The following is a 22,736-nucleotide window of genomic DNA, read 5'->3' as shown; positions in this document are numbered from 1 at the left end:
AAATGAAACAGTGGGACTATATGATATAAATAGTCTATCCAGCCCTAGTCTTTATAGACTTAATTGCAATTGGTATTTATAAGATCAATGCAAGTGCCACAAAAATAACAGAACGGATGCTACTCGATATGTTTAGTCAGTAAGTAGATCTCTCCCAAACTTTAGCTTTCTCTAGAATTTACATTGACTGGAACTTTCTAATATAGTCTCTTGGCTGAGGTACAAAGAAAATGTTTGAGTTATATTTAACCTGTATATATGGTAGGGATGTTTCATATACTGTACAGCCTGAAGGTTATTGCTGTGGCTGGATACTTATAAAAGTGCAGGTGTGATGCCAGAGGAATTTATGAAACATTGAAATGAAAGAACTCTATCATCAAAACCATCTCTTTAGTAAGAGCATGTGGCCCGTCAGGTTAGGAGTACCTATTAGTGAGCTTGATGGGTTACATACCTGCAGAGACCTTAGTCTCCTCTCAAAGATTCCTCCAGGAGGGGTCTTTGGAATAAAGTTCCCCTTGGCTTGCAGCCACGATGCATTCCTTTGCATGAGCTGAAATGAGTGTTTGGAAATAATTTTTGAAGTAAATCTTCCCACTCCTATAAAACAAGAGTTTATGTGTCACAGAAGAACGTGGCGTATTTATACCAAAAAGGTACAAGTGGAAAGGCTTTTGAGTTACTTGTTTGCTTTTCTTGCGTTGCTCGCAGTAAAGCGATTTGAGTGGAATGTTAAGTTTGTTTCATAAACACAAAATGGAGGGCAGACCAAGCATGTTGGAAATTGTAATGACAGAATTTATCTGTACATTCACTAAACCCTAAAACCCTCCTCAAATCATCAAATTTGCCAAGCTATTTTCAGTGTTATCCTAGCATCGTTACAATTTAAAACAGGTCAGGGCCCAGATGATTACTTCTTCTCCCTCATCTCTATACCCCATGCATTCTACTCAGGAAACATGTGGACTCGCAGGAGAAACACGGAATAAACCCACACTTTCATTCCCAGTTGCTTATGACAAGCATTTTATGTCTGATGCTTTGTCATTTCACAAAACAAGGTTGCAGACACAGCAACAAACTTTTGAATTTTTTTTTTCATATTCTCAAGATCAGAAAAATCATTCCCAGGCCTGCATTAAGCTATCTCACTGCTGATTTTCAAAAAGGTATCTTAGAAACAGAAACCCATAGTTAATTGCCATTTTGCTATCATAATTGACAAATTCAAATGATTGTGACATACAGTTTGAGGAAAAAATGTGATCTGGCTGCTAATGGTTGTAGAGACATAACTGTGGTAGTGAACAATTAGGAAGCTGGCTTTTAGCTGTAGTAAATTAATGGCCAGCTAAAACTTTTTTTTTTTTTTTTTTTTTAATTGAGTCACTAGGGAAAGACACCATTTTTCCCCCTTTATTATAATGAAAACCAGGCAAAATATGAGTCCAGTGTTATCACAACAAAATTGTTTTTGTACCTTAAAAGTTCATTAAGGGGAAACTCTGTCCCTGGACAAGTTTTGACTTGGTGCTATAAATTATTGTTCGTGGCCAGGCGCGGTGGCTCACACCTGTAATCCCAGCACTTTGGGAGGCCGAGGCGGGCGGATCACGAGGTGAGGAGATGGAGACCATCCTGGCTAACACGGTGGAACCCCGTCTCTACTAAAAATACAAAAAAATTAGCCGGGCGTGGTGACGGGCGCCTGTAGTACCAGCTACTCGGGAGGCTGAGGCAGGAGAATGGCATGAACCCGGGAGGCAGAGCTTGCAGTGAGCCGAGATCGCGCCACTGCACTCCAGCCTGGGCGACAGAGCGAGGCTTCATCTCAAAATAAATAAATAAATAAATAATCGTTTGTATCATAACGTACCCTTGTCAATAATTACCAGCCACTTTCTGCACTGGTCTGAAGTAGAGGTAAGGGCTCATCTAGCTTTTTGAAGCTGTCCTCTTGGGCAGACACTCAATAAATGGCCATTTTTATTTCTCTTATTTTTATTACTAATATTATAAAATGCTTTGCCAACTATACAAAACATACAAACTGTATGACAAATGCAATCTTTATTATTGGCAACCTCACAAGTTAGATTGTGCTCACCAATGCAGAGGTCATGTATAAGAGGAGTAGAGTTCTGTACTCACAGACATTGGATTTCTATTTATTTATTTTTCAAAATCTGACATGAACTAGATTCTTTAGATGTTAAAGTAATGACTGCTACCATAGTCATGGGATGCTGGCAAAACTAGGGTATGAAATTAATGACAACTATCTTCAGAATAAACTTTGAAAAGGATTAAAGCTGATTCCAAAAACAGTAGCAGGAAACAAATGTCAGCAAGGTCTTGGCCCACACTGCTTTTCGGTAACCATTAGTCATCATCTGACACCTCAAGGGAGAGTGCTGGACAAACACTGCAGAGGTTAAGATCCCTGCCCAGTTATTCAGTCTTACCCTGTCCTAGCATTTAGAACCAAAAACAACAGTAACATACCAATAAACCATGCACAGTAACTTCATTCGACCCAAGGCAGAGACAACTTGTCTACATTCTATCACTAAGATAATGTGCTCTCCTTCTTACCCAGCAGCCATTCAAGTTTTGGCTGTTCCCTTGGTAGGAAGTTAAGACAATACACAGATGACTTGAGCGATTCTGTCTAATTCAAAGCACACACTTATTTCTGGCTAATACTTAGTTTTTTTTTTTTAAACATCAACGGCATTTCATTTTTAATAGTCTCTAATCGGAAATAGTATGTTTAAAAGTTCTGTTTCTTCACTTTAATGTTTTCCTTACCCAGAAAGAAGGTTTCTATTTAGATAAGAAATCTTCTAGAAAGCTGATGGAATCTGTTGTTTCACTGAGCTCCTAAGAGTATCCTCATTTGGCCGTGGCTAGTCACCATTAGTGTTTAACATTAAAATGTAAATATCAGACTAAAACTTCACTAGAGCGTTTAGAAAAGCAGGAGTCTGTTAATCAGAATCAGGACCATAAGTAATTGAGGGAAAGAGCATAAGCAGTTTGGCAAAAGAAAGCACTTTAAGAAAGCATGTTCATTCTTCCTTTCCAACTTACTCCACAGAGGAAATGTTACTCTTTAGAAACGTCATTTCCATTTAATCCTTACCAAATTGCATTTTGAAAACTATAGTTACTTATACCTATGACTATATTTTAGAGTAACTTTCCATAAATGCAAAGATAAGTTCATTTTCTGCATTAGCATGGCCACCTAACTTGTGAATTAACATGTGTTCTTCCAAGCTGGAAATTTTAAAATGTTGTGCCTTGAGATGTGGAAAAGGAATATATTGTATAAAAATTTCCCTTACTATGGGAGTATATATTTTAAATAGGTTGTACCTTTTCTATGTCGCTGAGTTTCCTTGCTAAGGCAACTATTTGTTTAGTTAGATTTTTGAAACGGAAACAAAAACACTCCAAGAAAAAAGTGAAATATACCAGCTTTAGTTTGACACATTAGAAACCCAACATAATGCCGGACACGGTGGCTCACGCTTGTAATCCCAGCATTTTGGTAGGCCAAGGTGGGCGGATCACGAGGTCAGGAGTTCAAGACCAGCTTGGCCAACGTGGTGAAATCCCCATCTCTACTAAAAATACAAAAATTAGCCGGGTGTGGTGGCGCGTGCCTGTAATCCCAGCTACTTGGGAGGCTGAGGCAGGAGAATTGCTTGAACCCAGGAGGCAGAGGTTGCAGTGAGCTGAGACCATGCCACTGCACTCCAGCCTGGCAACAGAGCGAGACTCCATCTCAAAAAAAAAAAAAAAAAGAAAAGAAAAGAAAAAAGAAACAAAGAAACCCAACATAATATAGTTACTGTAAATGACAGTGAATGCAATTCTGAGCTTCCCAGTAGTCAAGGCAAAAGGTGCAACAGAATATATTAGGTAGTTCTCTATGGATGTAAAAATTAATTTTATAAATTTGTCAAGAGAAATAAACTGCTATTTCTTGTAACTGAATTATGAAAATAATTTCAAATATGGATCCTTTTACAAGTTATATTAATGTATTAACATCATCAGTAATTGTGAAATAAAATGGAAAGTTATTTGCTATATGGCTATTATTTTACTCTAAAAATCTGACTCTGTTATATAGAAATCTTTAGGATTTTCCTAAAATAAGATTAAATTCTCATTCAACAGCCCACTCTTTACATTTAAATACTGTAATTTACAGGATTGCATTTAATTCAGTAGGTTGAACAAACTGCTTCCGAATTTTATTTCAAAATTTGATGTTTTGTAAATTTTAAGAATATTCTTTTAATATATTTTTCATATTGTAAGAAATGTATTTATTTATTTGATTCTATGAAGAAAAATTAACTCAAGTTGCCAAAAATTCGAGTAAATTTGGAGACTTTTTAGCAAGTAATGAAATGTCTACAAACATGCCTTGTGACATGTATATGTACATGAGTGTATACACACACACATCTTACAGGTTCATCCAAGGATGAATTTTCTTGTTTAGTATGATATACATGCTGTAATTTGATGACTTCCTTTCTCTCTAGCTGTTGTGATTATGCTGCTAGCTAGAGCTTAAAACTTGCACTGTGGCTTAGAAACAGGATGTCTTCAGTGTCAGCTTGCATGCTTGTCATTTGGGAGTTAAAAATCTCTAAAGTTACTATATTGTGAAATTTAAGTAAAAAAAACCCAAGGCAAAAACTATAGCACTTCATTAAAATGTAATGGATAAATTCCCAAAGTTAGGGTGACGAAAGTAGAAAAGAATTCATTCATTTATTGAAAATGTTGATGTTTGAGAATAATGGAAATTACTTATTTTAGGCTTGGTGTTTTACTCTGTATAAAAAACCTTCAAAAGAGTAAAAAGTGCTGCCAAATATTCTATTTTAGAAGTACACAGTGGTCTTTCCATGTTTTAATGTGCTTTAGAATTATTAGCCCCTTTTCTTTGTTGCACGTGCCTTACAAGCTGTTCTTAATTTCGTATTCAAAATATTTGAGCTACATATCCTAATTCAGAAAATAGGGAACTTACGTATTTTCCACACAAAATGTCTGGAAATTTTAGAAGTGTTTCCTTTTGTGTTATGTGTTTGCCTTCTGAATTGAGAAACATTGTTATAGCAAGGATGGGCAAAATAGAGACGAAGAGAAAGGAATGGAGGCAGGGAACGGAAGGAAAGTAAAACAGGCAACTGACTTACGCTGTGCTGCATTATTTTGCAAAGTAAAAGCATCATCTCTGACTGATTACTGCAGTGCTCTTCTGCCCGCTAGGAAGATCTATTTTCTACAAAGAAGTTTGAATTATCATTTTAAAATGTGTATCAGATCTGATTATATCCCTCCTTAACATTCTTTACTGTTTCCTTGTGCACTTAGAATGACATTTAAACTCTATTATAGCCTATACAAATGATGCGTCCTTCTCTAACTTCTAAAATCTCCCTCCTTAATCTCTGCTCTGCTTTGAAAACACATCAAGCCTTTTTCCACTTCAGGCACCTTTCACTTGACTTTCTTTGACCTGGAATGCCCTTCCTCTTGTTCAGTGCATGCCTGGCTTCTCCACTTTTAGGTGTCAGCTCAAAAGTTACATTGAAGAGAGATCTTCTGTGATGAATGAATCTAAAGGAGTTCTCCTTCCAGCCCAGTCCCAGCCAGTGCTCACAACTTTGTTCATTATTTCTTCATAGCACTTAATACAATCTGAAATTACTTTCCTTACTTATTTATTTACTTGGGATTTGTCCCCTTCTATGAGAATGTCAACATTTGTTTTAGAAAGGAGGGCCTTTGTCTGTCTTGACCACGTAGGTATTCTCTTTAGTGTCTGATACAGAGTTGGTGCAAAATAAATATTTGCTGAATAAGTAAATGGGGGAACTAATGAATTGGGGCATGACTGGAGAACTGGACCTATGTGTGTGTTCTTGAATAGGCAGATGGTAAGTTTTAAAACTTAGAGAAGTTCAGTTTCTCTGGAAAGAGTTGGTATAATGGCAGAGAGGAAGAAGTGATGCTAGGAAAACCGGAGCCAAATCCCAGAGTTCTTGAATATCACGGTGTGGAGTGTCTGAAATCTGTTTTCTGGTCAATGGATGGCTACTGGAGATTTTTGAATAGTCAATGCATGCTTTAGCAATCCCTCCTTTATTACTAGCTATGGAAAACTCTGTGTCAGAAGAACCTCATTCACTCATAGGTTCAAGGACAGTGTAACTTCTGAACGTCAGCAGGCTGTTGATTTAGTCAATGTTCATTTCTTTTTCCATACAGTATGACTACCACGTAGTCATGCTTCTGGGCTGGCAAGAGAAAATATTTGCTCAGTTCTTCACAGCTTGAGAGGAGATGGCCCAAAGCTTCTTGAAGGCATTTTTCCCAGTATTTCTGATATCTCAGTGGCCTCCCCTAAAAGTCAATACCATCTTCATGTCAGATTATTCCCCTTTTCTCCATTGTTCTTTAGTTCACAATTTATTTTTCTAATGCGTAGAGTTACCCCCGTATTAGACTTACTCGCTCCTGTGGTTTGTTTTAATTAGGTCTTAAGGGAAGTCCAGTTTGGAGCCTTTAACTGTAGTGTGCTGTTGGTTTGTTTCATTGGAGGAGTGGGTAGGTCCTTCCTTAGCTGAAACCTAGTACTGACAAAGCCTTGTAATAACCTCCATCCAATCGTATGACATTATATGTAGCATGCACATGTTTATGTGGACATTTCTTACCACTTTGGATGTGTGTATTTAATTTATAAAATGGAAGACAGAGATATCAAGCTTCCAGTTAAAACAGTGGTTTATTTTATAGACTCTGGCAGCAAATTCTAGTTTCCTAAACTGGTTCAAAATAATTTAAAAGCCAGGGCCAGTTCGTGAAGTTGTATGGTTCAGCCTTAAGTCATGGAATCTTTTTTTATAGATGGTAGTATCTTCAATTCTGGACTATAAAGGAGGAAAGCACCAAATAAGCAAAATGTCAAATTTGAGAAAAGGACCCAGTTTGTCGACATTGACTGTTTTCAAGAGCTACTGAATCACATTCATCGTGATAACCACATTGAAAGCTCTCAATATGAATGATGATTTCAGAGAAGTTTTTATTAAATGTACAAACTTTTGGTACCTTATAGCAGGGGTCCCCAACCCCTGGGCCATGGATCAGTACAGTCCTGTTAGGAACAGGGCTGCACAGCAGAAGGTGAACCTTACCACCTGAGATCTGTCTCCTGTCAGATCAGTGGAGGGCTTAGGTTCTCATAGGGGTGCCAACCTTCTGGTGAAGTGTGCAAGGAAGGGATCTAGGTTGCATGCTCCTTATACGAATCTTGTGTGATGCTCTTAGGTGGAACAGTTTAATTCTGAAACTATCCCTGCACCCCATCCATGGAAAAATTGTCTTCCACGAAACTGGCCCCTGGTGCCAAAAAGGTTGGAGACCACTGCCTTATAATTTGTGAAGCATACTCACATGTAATATACCTTTGAACTTATGTATAAAAGATTTACTTCTTATAAGTTTTTTTCTCTTTTCTAAGACGTATCATAGATATACTCTGTATGTAAAGTAAGTAGAAAATAAAAAGATTAGTATACCGTATGATCCATATCCACAGAAAGCTCTAATGGGAGAAGCAGATACACTGATGCATATGTAAGGTACAGAATAGTAAGCACCAATAAAGGAACAGGGTTGAGGTTATACTGTGGTGCCTAACTATGGCTACAGGAATGGGAAAGGGTCTCTTAGAGAAGGTAGGATTTAAGCTTGGCCTTACAGGACATGACATATTTCAGTAAGAAAAGACAGAGGGACAAAGGTTCTCTAAGTCGGTGGAATATCCTGAGCCAAATCATAAAGTAGGAAAATTAAGAACATAAATATGTATTTGTGTTCCATTAACTTTAACCTCTAGTGCTATAGAATCAGAGTATGTCAGTACTAACCTGTTTTACTCATAACTTGTAGATTGGCTATTACCCAGAGAAAATTTTCACCAACCAGAAGCACCTACTCTATCCTCTTATATTATGTGTTCATGGGAGCTATAAACTCTACTCTTCATTAATGGGAGCATATTCACATCCTTGAAACAGGTCATTTATATATTGTATGCTATTATTTATTTTTTTTCTAGTGCTGTAGTGACTGCTGAACACACTCACATATATTTCACGGTTGAATCCTTCCAAAATCCTCCACAGTAGATGATGGTATGTAGTTCTTTTGAGCATTTTTTCTTTAGGGAAAATTAAAGCATCAATGTTTAAACAACTTTTTCCAGGTTCACTTGGCCAATAAATGCAACCCACACACAATTTTGAACCCATTCTTTATACCTATATAGTTATTACTATGTAGATGCATACCATTCATGTTTATCTGTATTGATATGTAAGAGATTGAGAAAATTAAAGTTGAGAAAGATGAAATCCCAAATTAGTGATTTTGACAGTCAAAATAATTCTGAGTGCACAGAATTTAGGACAAAGGTAAAAGTGGCAGGAAGAGCTCACTTCAGGCAAGATTTAATGGAAGGAAAGACAGTAGCTAAAAATGTGCAAAATACATTTGAAAAGGGAAAGCTTTACTATTGTGGGATGTCAGGTCTTAAAACAGGGCAGTTTATGTTTTTGTGTTAAGAGTTGATTCTTTATATTTCACAAGGCTGCAGGGACTGGGCACTTGTGAGTCTACTACTTCTAGTTTTTAATAATTGAGTGGCAAAATTGTCAAAAGCAGATGCAGTTGAATCTTACATGCCATTCTGTGATTTTATTTTATTCAACAACAATTAGTTTTCATTTCTTCACACTTTAAAATGGATTGAGCATATTTTAGATTCTACCATGAAAAAGATAACTAATGTGAATTTTTATTTTTCTGATGTGAGGTAAATGGATCTGTCTATTGAAATTCTCCATGACTAAAGCATATGTGAACATGTGAAGTGGGCGGATCACAAGGTCAGGAGATCGAGACCATCCTGGCCAACATGGTGAAACCCCATCTCTACTAAAAATACAAAAATTAGCTGGGCGTGGTGGAGCGTGCCCATAGTCCCAGCTACTCGGGAGGCTGAGGCGGGAGAATCGCTTGAACCCTGGAGGCAGAGATTGCAGTGAGCCAAGATCACGCCATTGCACTCCAGCCTGGCAACAGAGTGAGACTCCGTCTCAAAAATAATTTTTAAAAATATGTTAAAATGCGTAAATTAATTCCAGTTTTTTAAAATTATATCATTTCTTGTTACATGGAGATCATTGTATTAAGTGGTTTAGGAGACAGTTGGCAGTGTCTGTGTAGTGGTGATTCAAAATTCTTTTTTATTAATGAGAATCAAAGTTGTAAGTTTGGAATCAAATATCTCAAAGCTGAGTGGTAAAGCATTTTATGTGCTGTTCTTAGCATCTTTATGCATTGAAATAATTTATCCTTTTAATTTTTTTAAAAGTTTTGTCTTATTTTTAATTGACACATAATAAGGATACATAATTATGGTTACAGTGTGATGTTTCCATATGTGTATTCATTGTATGATGATTAAATCAGGGTAATCAGCAAATCTGTTGCCTAAAACACTTATCATTTATTTTGGTGACATCATTAAAAATGCTTTCTTCTAGCTATTCTGAAATATACAATACATAATTGTTAACTATTGTTATCCTACTGTGCAATAGAACACCAGAAATTCTTCCTCTTCTTTAACTGTAACTTTGTACTCTTTGACCAACCTCTTCCTGTCTCTCCCTTTTCTGCATTTCCCAGCCTCTGGCAATCACCGTTCCACTCTCTTCTTCTATGAGATCAACTGTTTCAGATTCCATGTAAGAGTGAGATGTGTCTGGCTTATTTCACTTAACATAATATCCTCCAGATTCATCCATGTTGTTGCAAATGATGGGATTTCATTATTTTTTATGGCTGAATAATATTTCATTGTGTATATGTACCACATTTTCTTTATCCATTCATCTGCTGATGGGCACTTAGGTTGATTTCATGTCCTGGCTATTGTAAATAGTGCTACAATAAACATGGGAGTACAGATATAGCTTCAACATGCTGACTTCATTTCTTTTGGATATATACCCAGCAGTGAGATTGCTGGATCTTATGGTAGTTCTACTTTTTAATTTTTTGAAGAAACTCCATGCTGTTTTCCATAATGGTCTTGCTAATTTATATTCCTACCAACAGTGTATAAGGATGCCCTTTTCTCCACTTCCTTGTCAACACTTGTTATCTTTTATCTTTTTGTTAATAACCATTCTAACTGGAATGAAGTTGTATTTCATTGTGATTTTGACTTGCATTTCCCTGGTGATTAGTGATGTGGAGCATTTTTTCACACACATGTTGGCCAACTGTATATCTTCTTTTGAGAAATGTCATTTCAGATCTTTTGCCCATTTTTTAATCTTTTTTTCTTGCTATAGAGTTTTTTGAGCTTTTTATATATCTTATAGATCCTAGATATTAACCCCTTTTGGATATGGATATATAGTTTACAAGTATTTTCTTGCATTCTGTAGGTTGTATCTTCACCTGTTGATTGCTTTCTTTGCTGTGCAGAAGTTTTTTACTTTGTTATAATCCCATTTATTTTGTTTTTATTGCCTGTCTGATTAAAAAAAAAAAACCCAAGGCTGCTAGTTTCATTCTTAAACTGTGAGATTTTGGATTGATCTTTGTATTTCTCTGAGTGTGATTTGGAAATATTTGCCTTCATTTGGTCATTTTTTTTTTTCTCTTTAGCTTAACCAGCTCGAAAAAGCAATGGAAGCAGCTCACACATTTTTCGTGGCTAACCCTGAGCACATGGAAATGCAGCAGAACATTGAGAATTACAGGGCGACAGCTGGTGTTGAAGCATTGCAATTGGTAGACAGAGAAGCCAAGCCACACATGGTAAGCTCTGTGGACCCCTGCCCTCACCACAGGGAGCTAAGTGCTCCTAAGTTTCATTTGAGTCAAAGCAAATTTCTATGAATGAATATCTCATAAAATTTATCCTCAAATTTTAGTAACATTTTTGGACTTTCAGAGTTCACAGAATATAATGATCAGGTATGAAAAAATTGAGATTTTTAAAAAATTTTAATTAAAATTTTAAAAGTTGAAATAAAAAAACTAAAAAATTAAAAATTTTTAAATTAAGAGAAAATAAAAATTAACTTAGAAAATCGGTATAATGTGATAAAAACTAGAACATCATATAATTCTCTATAATCCTCTCCGAACCTTTCCGATACTTTTATTTTATACCTAGGAGGTGAGGCCACTGTAAATTGTTCAGGATTATACTGTGATTTTCCAGCTCCCAGTCCAGTGGTTTGCCCGTTGTACCTGTATGTTTCAAACTGGGGTTTTAAAAAGTGATGTAATTCTTTGTATAGACTAAACATTACTTGAAGGCACATGTTGAAAGCCTTTTTTTTTTATTTTTTTATTTTTGACATCACCATTCTCAACATGTAGCCTCCAAAATTATTGCAGAAAAGGATAAGGAAAGATTTTAGAAAATATTTAAAAAAAAAAACAAAACACAGGCAGGGCCTAAAAGTGAATGTCACTTCCACCCACATCTGTTGTCCTACACTTGTTACATGGCCCTACCTATAGGCAAATGGTTTCAAAACTACAGTCTTGCATGTGCTAGAAAAAAACGACATTGACTGATCACATAGCAATCTATTTGCTCAGTAAGACCCCTCTCGCTTACAAGTATTTGAAGCCAGGAACGTTGTTCTTTATCTCCCAATGCAACCCTTCTTTATCCCTCTGCAGCACAAGCATCCGGTACCCCACCTACCTAGATGATCCTCAGTCAAAGTAAACCCTTCTCTTTGAAAATAAGAGGTTTTTTTGTTTGTGTGGTTGGTTTTTTTTTTGTTTTTTTTTTTTTTGTCTGTTTCATTACAGGAGAGTTACAATGCAGGAGTTAAACATTATGAGGCTGATGACTTTGAGATGGCTATCAGGCACTTTGAACAAGCCCTAAGAGAATATTTCGTTGAAGATATAGAATGCCGGACCCTATGTGAGGGGCCTCAGAGATTTGAAGAATATGAGTATTTAGGGTATAAGGCTGGTCTGTATGAAGCTATTGCAGGTAAAGCTTATTTTTTCATTTTATTTGTTTCTTGATTATAAAAATACTACTTGCGATTTGTAAAAAACTATTCCAGCAAAATAGAAGAATATATTGTAAAAATAAAAGACTCTCATATGTCTATCCCAGCCTATCTCCTGTAGAGAAATGTATGTAGTTAAAATTTTGGTGACTGTCTTCCCAAACTTTTTCAGGTCCTTATGTAAATATTTATGTATTTATTTATAGTTATTATTTCATTTTTTATAAAATAGGACAATACTATGTATATTGTTTTTCAACTTTTGTTGTTTTATTTTATGCTTAACAATATATTGTGGACTTCTTCTCATGTAAGTACGTAGAGCCATTTTATTGTATTTAATGGTTGGGTAATGCTCTGTTATATAAACGCATCATAATTTAATTGACTGCTCCTTTAGTGATGAGTATTTAAGAGACTGAAATTTTTCATTATTATAAACAATGTAGTAGTGAACACTTTTGTGTAGTCTTCAACTACTTAAAATGTTTTATTATTTAATAAGAATTTAATATATTACAAAGCAGCATTTTTAAAATAGTAGGTAATGCACACTATAGAATAATTTGGGAGATTGGCTAGTTAACCACTTATGAGGGGAAAGTGGGTTCTCTGCTGTATGCCTGACACAAAAATAAATTGTGTTTGTAATAACAATATAAGTGTAAAATATAAAACTGTTAGAACAAAATGAGGGAAAATATTTGTATAATATTAGGAGAAGAAAAGCCCTTTTTTTTTTTTTTTTGAGATGGAGTTTCGCTCTTGTTGCCCAGGCTGGAGTGCAATGGCGTGATCTTGGCTCACTGCAACCTCCTGCCTCCCGGATTCAAGCAATTCTTCTGCCTCAGCCTCCCGAGTATCTGGGATTACAGGCATGCACCACCACACCCAACTAATTTTGTATTTTTCGTGGAGACGGGGTTTCTCCATGTTGGCCAGGCTGGTCTTGAACTCCTGACCTCAGGTGATCCGCCCACCTCGGCTTCCCAAAGTACTGGGATTACAGGCGTGAGCCAGCATGCCCAGCAGAAAAGCTCTTCTAAGCATGACAAAAGACAAGAAAAATAAAGAACAAGTTAAACTTTACCTAAGATTTATAAGTACAGATTTATACAATAAACCAAGCTGATCTACAAACACAAATAGAAAGTATTGCAAAATATTTTATAGGCAAAGTGTTAATATATTTCATATTCAAAGAGAGCCTGTAAATTATTATTGTTCATAGTAATTTACTTCTTAATTATCAGTAGTAGTAATAACCAACACATATGTAACAATTATAACATACAAAGCACTTAACATTTTTATTTATTTAATGCTTTAAGCAACTCTTATAGATACTATTGTTACTTACTCTCCTCTCCCTTTTGTAAATGAGGAATTTATCTGAAAAAGATTAAGTGATGTGATTAGAGTGAAGCTGGAACTCATATTTGGACTTTTCTGAATCTGGAATCTATACTTTTAAGGTCTACGTAATTGAAAAGTAGGCAAAGGATAATTTATTAATAAATTTTTCACAAATATTTTGAGCACACATTTGTTTCTGAGTTACCCATATATGAAAAGCAACGTTCAACTTCATTTACTTACTAAAATGCCAGTGAATAAAATCAGTTTGCTCTCCCCAACTTCCAATGCTTTCAGTCTTCCTAAAAAGCACTACTCATCCGGGCGTGGTGGCTCATGCCTGTAATCCTAGCACTTTGGGATTCCGAGGCAGGTGGATCACATGAGGTCAGGAGTTTGAGACCAGCCTGGCCAACATGGTGAAACTCCATCTCTACTAAAAATATAAAAAAATTAGCCAGGTGTGGTGGTGGGCACCTGTAATCCTAGCTACTCAGGAGGCTGAGGCAGGAGAATCACTTGAACCTTGTAGGCGGAGGTTGCAGTGAGCCGAGATCGTGCCATTGCACTCCAGCCTAGGCAATAAGAGCGAAACTCCATCTCAAAGGAAAAACAAACAAAAAAACAAAAAGCACTACTCACCTAATAACTCAAACCAAGTTACCTTTCAATCCAACATCTTCCTTAATTCCTATTCCCATATGATTTGTTACCAGACTTGGATAGATGCTATCCCCTAATAGCACTGAACACTTCCTAACTCCCTCCACCCCTTTTGCTACCACCCCAGCTCGAAGCAACAGTGATTGCCTCCTTGCTGCTCTTCATATCCTGTTGTGGTTTTGCTCCGAATGCCCACAGAGCAGTCTCTAAAACAACAAAATTCTGCTCACAGATCTGGTTTAAACACCCCAAATGGTTTACATTCCACTTGGAATAAAATCCAATTCTTTAATAAGAACTTTCATGATTGAGCATTTGTGTATGTTTTCATTCATTCTCTCTCTCCCTCTCACTCTCTCTCTTGCCTTTTGATTCCTTAAATATGCCATGCTTTTTTCCACTTACAGATCTTCAAAGTGTTGTTTTCTTCTATCTCTTGGCTAACGCCTTGTCCTGTTTAGTGCTCGATCTTCAGTGCCTAAGAAGAGTACTGGCAAATAGTAGATACTTAGTAAATACTGGTTAAATGAATGGGTTGATTAATGAATGAAGGAAGGAAGGAGATGACATATCCATCAATCTCATAGCAGGGATTAAAATGGTTAAATACTCCATGTTTATGAGAATGTAGGTTTAGAATTATTGTTAAGAATTATTGTTAAGCTTTCTTATAGAGACAATTAGGGTATAGCTGTCAAAAATTAGACTAGGAAGTAGACTGAAAATTAATATGACAAATGACCAATTTGTGACACACCCAGTTACCCAAAATCAACTCAGTTCACCTAAATTTAATACAACGATCTCAATTATTGAGGATATTTTCCTGAAAGTTTTATTTTTTTGGATCTCTGCCAGATCCAGTTGCCTAAATTTTTGGAATGTCAGTTTTATGTGTGGTTCACATTTTAATTGCTATTTCTCTACACTTGATCTTGTATTTGAGAATGGCAGATTCTTCCTTTATTATAGTTAACTATGTTGTGGTTGTGGGGGGATATGCATCCTGGTTTCACGCCCACATTGGCCTCTACGCCTGCTTCCACCAATGGCCACTGAACAGTTTTGGCCAATGTCCTAGATCTGGTTTAGGAAAACTGACCGACGATTTCCCACAGATTAGCATTTAGTGATTTGCTCAAGGTCACCACGGCATGTTGGTAGCTGGAAAAGAATAGAGATCTCATAACTCAGGTTCTTTAATTTTTAAGACTCCAACTTATTAAAAACATATTAATTGCACAATGTCATTTAAGATAGAAAGGAGGCAAGGGATATACCTAATAAAAGTAATATGACAGCTCTCACTATGTAAATTCTTGTCTTGTTCAAAATTGTCCTAAATTAGGAATGAAACTGGCTTTCTAAATAGCAAATGTATTAGAAAATCAGAATATTTGAATTTTAGAGTTAGACATTAACAGTTGGGGAAAAATACAAATGGCTGCTGAATGCAGTTATTTATTACTAGCCCTGCTATGAAACCCTAAAGGATACCTTTCTGTCAATCCTATTTTGCTGCTATTTATATCCGCTTTGAAAAAATATTTCCATTCAGATTTTGAGTTCTTAGTGGGTATCCTTCGCCTTTACCTTTTGCTTGTCACTTGGAATTAAAAGGAATGTGTATTAGAAAGTAAATAGAAATGCAAATGGTAAGTTGAGTAGGAGAAAACAGTTGAAGGTTGTTTGTTTTTGTTTTCTTAAGAAATGAAACAGCTGGTTATTTATTTCTAACATGCTAATCAAATAAATAGAACTCATTCTTCCTTCACATCCCCTGACTGGGGTTAATAACCAATGGGCTTTAGGGATTCCACTAGCTGTACTATAAATGATTCAGTTCGCCAAGTTATGCAAAACTGGCACATTCCCCCACACCAGAAAATGCACATTTCCTTCCTGTTGTGTTTTGGGGCCGCTCTGCAAAATCATCAAGATCCAAGCCAAACTCAGACTAAACAGAGAACCTTTTGAAAAAAAGGCAGTTGTGGTCAATTAAATTGCACAGCTATGAGATCAAATGATTTTATCATCATTCTCAAAAGAACCCACTCAGCACAGGCGTGAATGAACCATTCTTTCTGGAAAATACATCCATCTTCATTGTAAAAATCAGTCAAGGTGAAATGTAGGAGGCATTTTCTTCTCTGGGACATTCACCACTTGTGTTTCCTCATCTCAGGCTTTGATAAGATAGAGTCCAGAGCCAAAGGCGGCATGAAGACCCTAACACTTCAGAACCCTCAAGCAAGAAGAATGGGAGCAATAGAAAGGGGAGTGAAGAGAAATAGGAAATAAGATGCTCATTTAAATTCCTTCAGTTTACATCCTTCTCCCTATTTTACCAGTCCTGGTAAAGAATATACAATGTCCCTAGTATTAGAATATACAATGTCTAGGCGATAGACTAATTTATAACTGGGTAGAATAGGTTTCTGACCAATAGGTGTAAAAAAAAAAAAAAAAGAGTTTTTATTTCTCCTTTAGGACAATTTGGCTTGAAAATGTTAAGAAAGAAAAAGAGCACTTTTGCTTCACTTCTCAGCCTGAATTTTCCACGTCCATGGTGGTTTCTTTTTCCAAACTGTTCCTTAACATTTACTAGCATGTGAACTTCCATTCCCGATTCCAGGGCACTTCAAGCCATCCAAGATATGCAAAGAGAGGCCCCAAAGTTGTTAAATATGAAAACTGACATTCAGCTGGGTGTAGGTGGGGTAAAGTGGACTGTGGGGTATAAAAAGTGTATATGGGAAGGGAAAAGTGAGGTGTAGAGAACAGACTGTGAGCTGGAGGACTCGGAATCTACTGTCGTTCTAGTGATCGCTGACCAGGAGACCTTGGCAAGTCACCTACTTTCTTTGTAAAAAGGTTTTGCAGTCCAGAAGTGAGGATTATAGTAATTTTGCTCTCCGAGTGTGGTGAGGTGAGGAATGCCCTGTGTAACTGTGGCTGTGACATTGACGTTTGGGCACTCAGCAGCCTGGAGGAACACACGTATTGGCTCTTGTCTTCCAGATCACTACATGCAGGTGCTTGTTTGTCAGCATGAATGTGTGAGGGAACTTGCCACCCGTCCTGGCCGCCTCTCACCCATCGAGAATTTTCTTCCTCTGCACTATGATTACCTACAGTTTGCCTACTATCGAGGTAAAGCTTGGATCATCCGTGAAGACTTCTTGGGGGGTTGTGGTTCATCATTACAGACATCACATTTTTGTAATTGAGTGTTCTGACTTCTTAAGTTTATTATGAAAGCAATAGGAATTTATGCATTTCTTCCGTCCTGAGCTGAAGGACAAGAAGAGCAGAAGGGGACATCACCAATGGGCAAAGTAAAAAATTTAATGCTGTGATAATTTACTGAAAATTACACTAGATTGACATTTTGCATGATTTTTTAGACTTAATTTTCTTAAAACTGAATTTAAAAGGAACTTTGCAAAATCCTCTTCCTTTGCAAAAACAAAACATTATTTATTATCCTGGCATTGATGGCACACAATGAATCATGTGCTCAAGTCATCAACAGTGAATCAAAGATGAGAGAGTTGCTTAATTTTTATCATTCTTTTTAAAAATCAGAGTCATCTCAGAGTATATATATATGTGTGTGTGTGTGTATGTATTTATTATACACACATACATGCACACACACACACATATATATATATACACACATACATATATTGTAAATTTCCATTAGAAGAAATACAATGTTGTGACCTATCTGAAAACAAAGCATACAGACATTTAAAATTTCCCTTGTAATAGCTAAATATTTCTATAATGAAAAGTTTATATTGGAAACATCCTTGTTAGTTCCTTTTAGTAGTTTGCTACTGTTGGATGAGCTATAATTGTATAGTGAAGGATTTAAGGGGCTTCCTCCAGAACATCTGGGACTCTATGAAGGACTCTGCATTGAAGTACCAGTTTACCACAAGCTGCAGCAATGAAAAATAACATTTTAAAAGCACTTATATTACTCATACATTATCTATAAAATGGTACATTACTGTTGCAAAGATCACCTTTAGGATATTTACTTAACCCAAACTCAGTACAAAAATCAGAATTAAGTCATACAATTCTGCTGTTTATCTGTGTTAAATAAGAAAAGTTGTCAAAACAGCTTCAGATAGAAACTTGACGATTTGCACAAAACAACTAGCACCAAAGCAGACCAAAGGTAATAACTTTTGAATAACTGAAATCATGTCCTTCCTTTTACCTGTGACTGTTTCTGCTTTCTCTGCTGAGCCTCAATTTATCTTCCCTCTTATTCATGTTTAATGCTGACCTCTGTAGACATGTTGATGGCCTCCCTTTAAAATCCTTTGGACAGAACTAGGCTGACTCTAATGCTGCAACTCCTTTGTCTTTCAGTTGGTGAGTATGTGAAAGCCCTGGAGTGTGCCAAGGCCTATCTTCTGTGCCATCCAGATGATGAGGATGTCCTAGACAATGTGGATTACTATGAGAGTTTGCTGGATGATAGCATTGACCCAGCATCCATTGAGGCCAGAGAGGTGAGACCAATGTTTTGAAAAGAAATTCTTTTTTTTTTTAAGACAGAGTTTCGCTCTTGTTGCCCAGGCTAGAGTGCAATGGTGCAGTCTTGGCTCACCGCAACCTCTGCCTCCCAGGTTCAAGTGATTCTGCTGCCTCAGCCTCCCTAGTAGCTGGGATTACAGGCACGTGCCACCACGCCCGGCTAATTTTGATTTGTTTTTAGTAGAGATGGGGTTTCTCCATATTGGTCAGACTGGTCTCGAACTCCCGACCTCAGGTGATCTGCCCGCCTCGGCCTCCCAAAGTGCTGGGATTACAGGCGTGAGCCACCACGCCTGGCCTGAAAAGAAATTCTTGATTCTGCATGTGTTCGGGGGAGAGTTGATAAAAATATAACACTGGTCTTAAAGATATCTAACAATTTAGCAAAGGTTGTTGAACTCGGTTCTTTCAAACTTTATTTACGCCTGAAGCACATTTTTATTCATACATGCTAGCGTGTGAAAGTATGTTGAGATGGGGCCAAGTCTTGCAGCTCTGAATATTTGTTAGCTCATTTGTGACTATCTAATGAAAACATTGCCACCTGAACATTTATCATATCTCTTACCTGTTATTTAAATAAAAAATGTCTTTCTTTACTTCTTTTTCTCTAGGATTTGACAATGTTTGTGAAACGTCATAAGCTGGAATCTGAGCTGATAAAATCAGCTGCAGAAGGTCTGGGGTTTTCATACACTGAACCGGTAAGAGGAAAGAGGAAATGTTTATTGAAATAATGATTCAGTGGAATCCTTTTCATGTTTTTATTACCTGCCTCCATTTTTGCCATTTACCTCAAAAAGCTAAGATTTTGATGCCCTCCTTGAGGTAAAAATTGGGGGTGGGAGATATTTACTCAATATATCTGATGAACTTTATTTATTTATTTATTTATTTTGAGATGGAGTCTCACTCTTGTCGCCCAGGCTGGAGTGCAGTGGCGTGATCTTGGCTCACTGCAACCTCCACCTCCTGGACTCAAGCGATTCTCCTGCCTCAGCCTCCCGAGTAGCTGGGATTACAGGCATGCACCACGATGCCCGGCCAATTTTTTTTTTTTTTGTATTTTTAGTAGAGATGGGGTTTCACCATGTTGGTCAGGCTGGTCTCGAACTCCTGACCTCAGGTGATCCGCCCACCTCAGCCTCCCAAAGTGCTGGGATTACAGGCATGAGTCAGCGCACCTGGCCATCTGATGAACTTTAAAAGACTAATGGATTTCCACATCAGTCATTCCATGTTAACAAGGTCCAAAGTCAAAAGCAAATCTATTGGGTAAAAGTATTTTGTGTATGACTCATTTGCCCCGGGAGTGTTTTATTTTCCTAAATTCTGGATGCGGTGTTTTAAATTTTTCTTTTTAATGCTTGTATATTACCTAAACATTAAAGAGACTTCAAAATATCATCAGTCACAATCCTATCACACCCATCATGCTGACTTCACTTTTCCATGTTGTCTTCTAATCATTGTTTATATGAAGACATATCTTTTGCAGAAACATATGCTATGGTATAAAGAGATTTGTATTCTTTTAAGAAGATATCGTAAGAAATTTCTACATTTGTATAGCTTTAAAAGGTATTTTTAGATACATTTTAGTATCTAAAATGTTGGTAGAATTTAGAATTTTAGATAGGTAGAATTGACATACAATAAATAAACGAACTCTTCTGCTGAACATTTGAATTATTTCTGATTTTTGAATTATACATAATGTATTAAGCATTTTTTCTCTATTGAACTATGTCCTTAAAATAAATTCTTAAGAGTGAAATTATTCTGTCATCAAAGGATATAAGGTTTTAAATTTCTTGAAACTAAATTGCTTTTCTAAGAGAATTCTCTTAGAAATTATTTATTTATAATTATATATAATTATATATGATTACTAAGAGAATAAATAATTCTCTTGGAATTATTTATTTGCACACTAGTTTAATACTAACACTATCTCGTGGGAAGATTTAGTGACTGCTCTAAAGTCTCATAGCTCACAACAGATTGAACAGGCATTTGAATCCTAGTAATGCATAAAAGTACCATTTTTACCACAAATTTATCAGCAATAAGAAATAACATTTTAAAATCACTTTTATTATTTATATATTATATATGAAATAATACATCATTTTAACTTGTAATTTTTTGATGACCAGCAAGAATAAACCTTTTCACATATTAACTATTTTTCCTCTTCTTTTAATTACTTGGGCATGGGTTGTCATTAGCATTGTAACCTTAGGTAATACATCTTCCGCTTTCTGGATCTCATGTTTTTTTTCCAGGAAAAAAAGGGTTAAATCAGGTGCTCTCTATGTGCTAACATTCCATGATTCCAAATCTGAGAAGGTTGGATACCGGTTTTGATTTATTAACAGAAAAACTATGAAATGGGTTTTTTGATGGTGAATTCCCTTACTTTAATTACTTGGGCATCGGTTACTATGCAAGTTCTTCAAATGATATAGAAGTTAATACACTTATAAAATTATTTATAATATGTCCATTTACAACCTTCTTTCATTTCTTATGCTGTGTGTTTATAGGCACACTTTTTAAAATGGGTTAATTTTAATGTACTATTTCCAATATAACACCTTCTAATATATTAATATTTATATCGGGTCTTACTTATTATTCTTTAAAAATTGTGTTATCCAAGAGACCTTAAAATATGTTATTTACTAATTTCATGATCTATATAGATGATTACTCAAGCTCGATTTTGTTTGCCTGTTTTATTCAGAAAACATAAAGAAGTTGAACTGAATGATCTTTCAAATGTTTTTCTGCCACCAAATTCCAAGTCACTTTCTTGGGCAAAAGGATGGATATCTAGGCTAATTCCATACTATTTAAAAAATTGATTTGTATTTCATTTTGTCCTTGCCAAATCTCCACTAACTTTAGCCTTCCTTTTCATTAATCTATAAAATATAAATATATTGTATCTTTACACGATATGCAAAATTCCTAAATTATAGATCTTTTGAATGTTTTGCGCATATTTTATTTTACCTTAATTTTGTAAGTGATGTTTTAGTGACAAAATTACTGCATTTTTTTTTTTACTCGATTCAAAACAGAATTATTGGATCAGATATGGAGGACGACAGGATGAGAATCGGTAAGTCCATTCAGAATGCAAACTGGTTTTTTATGAGGAGAAATACTTAGTGTCATAACCTATCACAGAGAAATGTAGCTCTGTGAAATAGGCAAGGAGATGTAATAAAATAATTCTAAGCTGTGAATTAGGAGCTCTGCATGCAGGTCCCAGCTCTTCCTGCCACGTTTTTGTAACCTTAGGTAATACATCTTCCGCTTTCTGGATCTCGTGTTTTTTTTCCCAGAAAAAAAAGTGTTACATCAGGTGATCTCTATGTGCTAACATTCCATGACTCCAAATCTGAGAAGGTTGGATACTGGTTTTGATTTATTAACAGAAGAACTATGAAATGGGTTTTTTGATGGTGAATTCCCTTACTGTATTTACTTGAAATAATGAAGTTCAGAAAGTTTTACTAAAATAGCTAAAATATTAGGTGTCACTAACTGAATCAGAAATCAAGAAAGCTCATTATTTAAAATGACAAAAGTCAATTTACATCTTTTAAAAGGACTGAAACGCAGGTTAGAAACACCTGCTTGAGATCACATGGTCCAGCTTATTCATTTTCAAATTGGGAACCTGAGGCCCTGACAAGGCAAACAACTTGCTTAGAGTCTCATCACAAAGGAAGGACAGATCCAGATCTTCTTATTTAGAATCTTGAAGTCTTTCACTAGGCTTCAAAAACTCAACCCTTGGGTGGCATAAAATTATTTCAAGAGATCCAAGAATGTATATACACATTTGGATTTGTTTGATTTTTACGTATATAAAGGACAGCTTGCTATCATTTGTGTGTTTGCAAATGACAAACCTGTGTCTTCTTTTCACAATAGTCAAGAACTACTACATTATGACATAATTTATTTCAA

The 22,736-nt window shown here is 36.1% G+C and overlaps 1 protein-coding gene across 3 annotated transcripts in view; it reads left to right on the top strand.

Annotated features, from left to right (window-relative positions):
• Positions 1-22,736, top strand: part of P3H2 (prolyl 3-hydroxylase 2) — a 164,968-nt gene that overhangs the window by 116,128 nt on the left and 26,104 nt on the right. For 2 of the 3 annotated variants that reach the window (XM_054482456.2, XM_063662557.1), the window contains exons 2-7: positions 10,792-10,944; positions 11,959-12,148; positions 17,211-17,342; positions 18,582-18,724; positions 19,364-19,453; positions 21,839-21,879. In XM_054482456.2, the coding sequence (XP_054338431.1) occupies positions 10,792-10,944; positions 11,959-12,148; positions 17,211-17,342; positions 18,582-18,724; positions 19,364-19,453; positions 21,839-21,879 (749 nt within the window). Of the gene's footprint in view, positions 1-8,170; positions 8,244-10,791; positions 10,945-11,958; positions 12,149-17,210; positions 17,343-18,581; positions 18,725-19,363; positions 19,454-21,838; positions 21,880-22,736 lie in introns of those variants that run through there. The other variant, XM_063662556.1, reaches the window with a different exon arrangement.

The sequence above is a fragment of the Pongo pygmaeus genome, chromosome 2, assembly GCF_028885625.2.
Source record: "Pongo pygmaeus isolate AG05252 chromosome 2, NHGRI_mPonPyg2-v2.0_pri, whole genome shotgun sequence".
NCBI lineage: Eukaryota > Metazoa > Chordata > Mammalia > Primates > Hominidae > Pongo > Pongo pygmaeus.
Note: the sequence above shows the minus strand (reverse complement) of the source record. Positions and strands in the feature narration are given on the sequence as shown.